The following is an 8162-nucleotide window of genomic DNA, read 5'->3' on the forward strand; positions in this document are numbered from 1 at the left end:
CCTTTTTTCCAGCAGTGAAATTTACATCTAAACTATTACATCAAAGGAGAATCTCATCATTAATCACATTGTCAAGATGACTGGTTATATACATTGTCACATGACATTTAAATGAACGTGTGCATCATTTATGTTCTTGCATTTACTTGTAGTATACTAATTGTATATAAAACTAATGTATCAATATGAAAATATGATGCAATGTTATGATATATATATTGATTTAATTATTAGTAAATAACAAGTAACATATTTTTATATAAAATTAAATATATAATATTTAATTATAAAGAAAATGATATACACAGTATAATATTTGGTTACTATTTTATATATATATATACAGTAATATAATAATACTACTACTACTAATAATAATAATAATAATAATAATAATAGTAATAATACATTTATTTGTATAGCACTTATCTAAACAAGGTTACAAAGTGCTTAACAATGTTTTTTTAATATATAATTATATAATCTATATACTATTTATCTCCACGGAGGAAAGGAGGACAGGAAGTCCCGCCCTCCTCTCCTCCCTCTGTCACTTACGTCACTTCCCCCTTGCTGACAACATGGCGGCCGTCAGTCCGTCAGACTCGGGGACGTCGCTTCCCAGAGACGTGGTGATCAAGACGGAGCCGGAGGTGGAGGCGGAGACGGAGAGCGGGCTGGCGTCCGGCTCGGAGGGGCCGCCGGTGAAGCGGGACCCCGTGGTGCCGCTCCTGTCCCCGGTCAGCGGGCTGCAGCCGCTCGCCTGGTCGCAGGACCACCGCCTGGCCGTGTGCACCACCAGCTCCCTGGCGCTGATGGAGCTGGTGTGCGACGTCCACAGCGGGAAACAGGAGCTGATGCTGCACCGGACCTCCATCCCCGTCCCCGGCGAGGCCACCAGACTGCGGGTAAAGATACACAACACACGGTGTTCAGTGAAGCAGGGGGGGGGAGAAACAAGCTAGCTTCTGTTAGCATGTTAGTAAACACTGGGCTCGACCACAGTTATGAACCTCAGATAAAGACACGTGATGTAATGGTTTATATCTGGAGACCACGACAACCCAATCAGCTCATATCTAATCCCCAATAAATGTGCAAAGTATCAATCAATCAATCAATCAATCAATCAACATCCCCAATTTCAGTTATCATCTAATTCAGGATTCACTCTCAATGAATGAATGAACAGAAACTGTCAGATTTCTCCAACAACTTGAAATAATCATCTCCAGGTGACAGGTGATCTACTGAAGATGAGAAAGAAACTGAAACGCATCGATACTAATTGATTACAGGACAAATCAATATGACTGTATAATGTCAAAACATGTTTTAAATAGTGCAAACTAAGAAAAAAAGACTACCACACCTGTAAAAGTAAAATATGACTCCTTCAATTCACTGTTTTCATGACCAACAGGCCTCAAATCTATAAGTTCTGCATAATATAATAATACTTATTATTATTATAAAGGTTTATAAATCAATACCTTTTGTAATTTGTAAAAAAATAAATGATAAGACTGGAAAATAAAAGGTAAAACTGTCCCATAGATGAAACTGATCGCTGACCCCTGTCTTATATCAAGTTATTGGTGGATGTGTTTGCAGCAGCAGCGATTATACATTTCAATAACGACTGTTTCCAAAACACACAGGTGGTCACAAACTGACATCTGTGAGTGTTTTTGTCTCGTTGTTATTTGTGCAGTTGTTACACAACTTATGTAAACATGCCGTAGGAGCACAGCCAAGCTCGTATTCACTCGTGTGCTATTAGTTTGGCAGCGGTGAATGTTTCTGTACTTTCATTATTTACTAAACTGCGAGAAGGATAATTAAAAGCGATTGGATACAAATGTCGATGCGAAGAGAAAACTGTAAAACTATTTTGTTCTGGTAAATCTCTCCCTCCACAGCTGCTCTACTGTGTGATAATGATTGTTTATAGGTTCCTCTTCCAAAAAATCCACTTGGCAGATAAAATATTGGACGGAGGCTGAGTTTAATAATCCACTCGACACAGTGACAGAAGGGTGAAGTTGGTTTTCTGCCGTCATTGATAAATATGATTAAGTGCTTGTTGAGCAGGAGGCTTAATGAGGCGGGAGGGGCACACGATGGCGTTCAAAAGTAAGTGTCACAAACGACATTATGTTGCGCTGGTCGCTGCCATGTCAAGGATCAATAAAGTTTTTTTCTGAATCAGGTTATTTAGTTGATTAAGCTCGTTTAAAAATAATGCTTTGTTTTTCTGCTCATCATCAACTGATCTTTACTGTAGCATCTTTTACATTTATTATCATTATCATCTTAAATTACATATATATATTGCACTTGTTAGGGTCAATTTATAATAGTTTTTTAATTTACCTATGACTTGAAATAAAGCCTGGTAGAAAGAACAAAGTAGAACCCGATTGATTTAAGGGGATATGTTTCAGGGTTTGATTACATCTTAGGAGTCATTGCTGAATCATTTTTCAGCGGCACCGGCTTTAAACAACTCCTCTGTAAATATTGCGAGTTATGTACTTTGGATGTTAGTGAAATGACTTGCAAACTTTCTTCTTGTTTTAAAAATCTAAATTCTTTCATTTTGTTGTTAACGTTTCAGGTGGGAACAGCGGAAGAGCATTCAAAAATGGTGGAGAAGTTCAGCACGCATCCGGTCCCCACCGTGAGGCAAGTTTTTCTGGCCGACAGAGTGATGAACCCGTCAGTGGTTGCGCACAAGGGAATAAAGTATGCCAGTTGGTCTCCGTTAGGTTGTGACTCTAATGGACGGTGTTTGCTCGCGTGCCTAACGCTGGACCACAGACTTACCATTCATAACAGCTACAAGCGCCTCGAGTGGAGCATGCTCGTCAATCTCACCAAAAGGTACAGTGAGAGGTTAAAGGAGCGAGGCTACGCCAGGAAAGACAACGAGCCGCCGCAGGAAAACCTGCAGGACTTTGAGGAGCTGCAGCGGCGCTTCCGTATGCAGACGCCCCTGAGGATGGAGTGGTCAAGCATTTACACGATCAAACAGGTTCAGCCGGACAACACGGGCATGGACTTGGAGATGGTCCTCCTGGCTGTCTTGATGGAAAACGGCGACCTTGTTTTGTGGAAGTTTGATTTGCCGTTTGTAAACGGGGATGATGTCATGTTTTATGACATCATCGAATCCGGTGTGATTCGACCCAGTAACTTGGCGTGGTGGGAGTATGAAAACTCAGATCGCCGGATGAGCGGCCTGATCATCGGCAGTGAGGTGGGACCAGTTAAGATCATGCCGGTCAGCCTGACGGGAGTGAAGGGCTACTTCACCCTGCGACACCCTGTCATCCTCTGGAAGGACTGCGATGAGATAGCTGTGGAAAACATCAAATGCGTCCAGATGATCCACCCGATCCATAAATGCAGCTGCAGCCTCATCGTCGCCTCACGGGGATGTTACGTCTTTTGGTGTCTGCTCATGATTTCACCGGCCGGACTTAATGTGCACAACTCTCACGTGGTGGGGCTTCACTCGCTCCCCGTGGTCTCGCTAGCGGTCAGTCAACATGGCGTTGCAGTGTATTCATGCTCCATAGACGGGTGTATAAAAAAGCTGACACCTACATTTACTGAGAATACTTTGATTTTCAAACAAGACGACATGATGCGACTCGAAAACCTGACAGGGCGGCGGATACATGGGATTGCGGTAAGCCACAATGGAGCGTATATTGCAATGGTCAGCACACAAGGTATGGTGGACAGCCACCATCCAATCACCAGGACCTACCAGGTTCACTTTTTGACCCTGAAAACGCCAGAAAGTGCAGCAGCACTGCTGCTAAAGTCTCCCGTACAGAACTTGTACAAACTGGCTGACCTGCTTGACATCGTGAGGTGGCAAATTCTGAAAAACAAGTGCATCCCTTCAGCACTGCAGGAAGAGCTTGACCAAAGGATCCAGGAAGTAGACTCGCCCTACTTGTGGCGTTTCAAGCTCTTTTTGGTTCGTATACTTTACCAGTCTCTGCAGTCACCTCCGACAGATCATCGCTGGAAACCCAGCCAAGTGGGAAGCAAAGTGTTTATAAGGGACGCAGACGAGGAGGATGGAGAGGACGAAGAAGATTGTGTGCTAGAGGAAGGCGATTCTGTCGGAGGGAAGCCGGAGAAGGAGGAGAATCGCGAGGAGCAGATGGCGGAGGTGCAGGCTTGGGTTAACTCTGTAGAGAGTCACCTGATGAGAGAGAACATGAAGAAGGTGCTGGGGGTGGTGTACCTCAACACCTGGATCGCTCAGAACACCAGTATACCCACCTGTGGCCTGGTGGAGTACCTCGCCAAAGACACTAACGACAGAAATTCAGAGGTAAAACCTAGTGACCCACTGATCATCACTCACCATGAACGTCCTGGTCAGATTCCCTTTGTTTTCACTTGACCTGATTACAGTGTTGTTACGTACATGCTCAGAGTGGAAGCTGCACAGTGTCAATCCAGTTCAGCTAAGAAATGGTAATACAGCGTTAACGTTTGCATTTACAGTGTTTCCTCTATAATTTCTTTTTCATGTGCGAAATCTGTGGCTTGTGTAACCTATGACCTTTCCTGTTAATCCACACTAAAGGAATTTTAGTACATTGATTAACCAAAAGATCGGCTTTAGATTAACATCAGATCTTTTAAGTCGTGTAAGTTTTGAGTTGAAGCCGCCACCAGTAAGACTTGTTTCAACACATCCTCCAAAACCCTGTCACCAGTTTGTAGTTTGTCCTTCCTTGGATCACTGTCATTAGGTCAGGTCATATTCAAACTAGAAGAGCACTAAGAGAGCGTGTACCCTCCAGCAAGGACAACGCCCTATCTCGCAATGTTGAATACAGTGAAACAAATAATAATCTCGAAACTCCTAATTTGAATGGGTTCTTCCTTGGGTTGTGCTTCACCCCTCCACAAAATATCACGGAAATCGGTTTAGTAGATTTTGAGTAATCCTGCCAAAAGTCAGACTCCTTGGCGGAGGTAACAAATTTGAACTTTAATGTCATTTGCACGTGTTTCATCAGTGAATATCACGTGTCATCAGCTGAAGATGAAGTTAATTGACAAGTTAATGTTTTACATCAGCTGAAAATAAAAATTTTTTCATTCTTTATATTATTATTCTTACCACTCTCTGTCTGTGTGTGTTAATTGTCCCTCTCAGATCCTGATTGGCCACATGAAGAAAAAGATTAACAAGCAGACGTTCCCGGAGCACTGCAGCCTGTGTCAGGCCGTACTTCCCTTCACCGACCACAAACAAGCGATCTGTGAAAATGGTCACATGTGGCTCAGGTACAAAGACTATTCTTGATTTTTCTTTTTCTTATTTTTTTTAACGACTCCTAAATCTAAATCTTCTTCAGCCTCACAGAAAGTGCAGGTGCCGCATCGGTTCAGACGCCAGACAGTCGGGGTGTGAATTGAATCTTTGACGGTTTATTTGTCTTCACAGAGCAGTAATCAAGCCTCCCACCTCTTGATATTTACCCATGCACCACTCTCATCGTCTCATAAATATTATCTGTCAAACATTTCTCCTTCCTTCCTCGCTGGCTGGGATGCGGTGCCTCCGGTGGGCACGTGGAGGGAAATCTGTGCCCCTTCAGTTGCACCTCGGCGCTGCCTCTGCTCTACTTTTGTGTTTGTGTGTGTGAGCCTGTGTGTGTGTGTGTGTGTGTGTCTGTCCCTGCCAGCCCGCTCTCTTAATGCCGTTCTCTCGGTCTCCTCCAGGTGTGTGTTGTCATACCAGGCCTGCCAGACGCTGACGTTCAGACGTTGCCTCCTGCTGGATAGCATCGCCAGACTGCCAAAGCCTGAGGGTAAGCGCCACTTTTTCCATCTCCCTCCACCTCCGTCTCACAGTCACACTCTCCATCAGCCGTCTCCTCCTGTCACCTTCAGCGTCGGCCCTCATCCCAGCCTGCCGCTCAGATCACAACTCCACACTTTGGATTTCCAAGTTGGAGTTGAAAACGTAACTCTGAAAAACATGAAGCATTATTCAAATGAGAGGGTTTCTTTAGTATTTATTATTTTAAAATAAAGGTCTTATCTCCCTTTCTGGGTTGAAGACAGAAACGTGTGCAGCTTCTGTCTCATCATTGCCTCAAATAATGAGCACTGGTGCAGGAATAATTTGTGAGACTTTTTGTCTCTTTTATTTTGATTTCTTGCAGAACTCGTATTTCACAATTATTAATTACACTGAGTGCGATTTCAGATCCATTAATTGTTTTGATTATTCGTGATTTTTCAGGGAATCATGGTTTTCTGTGGCTCTTAAAAATCCCCCTCAAAGAGCAGGTGTACGTCCAGCGTTGTCTCCTGAACTGATGACAGTTGGGAGAGAACACAGGGTGTGAGGTTTGGCTTCATCCGGCTGCATCATGCATCCCAGGTCTTTATCAGAGTTGGCTTAACGCCTGAGGCACGACTCTCCTGGTCATTCCAACCGATCCGGGCTGAAGGCTGACGGCTCTGTGCAGTTTTGGCATCTGTCAAAATTGCCATCATCGCAGCTGCCGTCTAAAAACATCTCACGAGCTGATTGTGATCCTGTGTTTGGTTTTTGAAACACGTCAGACGGTTTTACTGTATTTAATATGTTTACTGAGGCTTTGTCTCGGTTAATAGATCAGTAGACTAGAAGAGAAACAGGATGTGTTTGACAGTAATAATTGTTTCCTGTCGAAAAGACACCTTTCATACCCAGTTTTAGATTCAAGGTAAATTAATGAGCACGAGGATCGTTCGCTCTCATCATTTTCTCATCATCATTTATCAGTGTACTCTGCAGTCGACTTCTAATGTCTGACAGCGCTTTTATTTATATTATTTTCTTTGTGCAAAATATCATTGGTCAACTAACTTAAGCTTTATTTTAGTCTATTGCAAACATTTAGGTGAATTTATTACACTAATCTTAAGTACTTGTTAAAAGGCATTTAATTAATTTAATATATGTAATGAACCTTTTAACCTTCCGTCCATCCTGACATGTCTGGTGTTGGAAGCTTTATGAAATTGTTCCCAAGTCTTTTAACTTTCATGGAAAAGCGACTCCGGCACCGAATCAAATGAGACCAACGTGTAAACTTGTCGTCACATTTACATGACAAAGTGCAGCCGGAGAGTCTTTAATCATTTCATATTGTGAATCACGTTTTCTCTGCCCACAGATCCGGAGTGGATCAAGAAGATCCTGCAGGCGCCCTGCACTCTCTGCGACTCGCCGATGATCTAGAGCCAAAACCACCACAAGAACCTCAGGGCTTCCCCGTGACCTTCACAGCTCCCCGCTCTCACGCGGGGTCCAATTTTGTCACACATCACTGCAACAGTTTTTTATTTCATGTGTTTTGTTCACCTTTTTATTACTTTATTTTTGGTATCTTAAAAGTGCAAATAAAAGGCTTTGATTACACGTTCAGACTCGCATTTCCTCTCGAGTGCAGCCTACAAAGTGCGCAGAGAAGCTGTTTCCCCCCATGCCGCAGTTTTAAATTAATATTTTACTGAGGTAAAACAGTTTGGAGTCAAACTTTACAGATTTCTTTATTTTTCCTCGCTCTAAAATTAATTCCCAGTCAGACGCAGTGTTTGCACAAGGGTGCAAAGAAACAAAGTTTAAAATGTGGTTATATGTGGAGGTTTTTATTATTCAGTAGGACTTCAGGGCACCATAAATAAGCTCGCTCATTTCCTTCTGTTGACTATATTTCCAAACCTTTGGTGTAGTTTTTATTGCAAGGAAGTGGAACTTACTCTGCTAGTCCTATTTTAGTGAGTTTTTTTCTTCCCTTTTTGAGTGCAACAAATAATACACTCTGAATAATACATACTCTGAAAAAAAGAAAAAAGAAAACTCAACATACCTACTTTAATTGGCACTGTAAAACAATTTCCAAGCTCTGGGAAGAGGGGGGAGGAGGAGTAGGGTGGTGGTGCTCAGTCATTCTCTCAGATGAGGACTTCCGCTAATGTAAACGCAGAAGAGAAGGAGCGGCGAGGCAGATGAGATGAGCAAGAGGCAGGAAGAAAGCGAAAAGTGTGCTTAAAAACCCGGCGCGGTCCCTCCCCGGGGAGCGCGTCGTAATGAGATTCAGCAGTAATGAGGGACAGAACATGGC

The 8162-nt window shown here is 43.0% G+C and overlaps 1 protein-coding gene across 1 annotated transcript; it reads left to right on the forward strand.

The window, feature by feature from the left end:
• The first annotated feature begins 537 nt into the window (after window positions 1-537).
• On the forward strand, window positions 538-7456 carry gtf3c4 (general transcription factor IIIC, polypeptide 4). Its single transcript, XM_035141391.2, has 5 exons — window positions 538-908; window positions 2621-4357; window positions 5195-5325; window positions 5764-5852; window positions 7212-7456. The coding sequence occupies exons 1-5, from the start codon at window positions 582-584 to the stop codon at window positions 7274-7276; spliced, it is 2349 nt and encodes a 782-aa protein (XP_034997282.1). The 5' UTR covers window positions 538-581; the 3' UTR covers window positions 7277-7456.
• Window positions 7457-8162: the final 706 nt, after the last annotated feature.

Source organism: Hippoglossus stenolepis, chromosome 18, assembly GCF_022539355.2.
Source record: "Hippoglossus stenolepis isolate QCI-W04-F060 chromosome 18, HSTE1.2, whole genome shotgun sequence".
Taxonomy (NCBI): Eukaryota; Metazoa; Chordata; class Actinopteri; order Pleuronectiformes; family Pleuronectidae; genus Hippoglossus; species Hippoglossus stenolepis.

Bases quoted from the DNA above. Each gene is read 5' to 3' on its own strand.
- gtf3c4 (XM_035141391.2), top strand. From the start codon at position 582: ATGGCGGCCGTCAGTCCGTCAGACTCGGGGACGTCGCTTCCCAGAGAC. The intron at 5,326-5,763 runs GTACAAAGACTA...GGTCTCCTCCAG, and splicing joins AATGGTCACATGTGGCTCAG to GTGTGTGTTGTCATACCAGG. The intron at 5,853-7,211 runs GTAAGCGCCACT...CTCTGCCCACAG, and splicing joins CAGACTGCCAAAGCCTGAGG to ATCCGGAGTGGATCAAGAAG.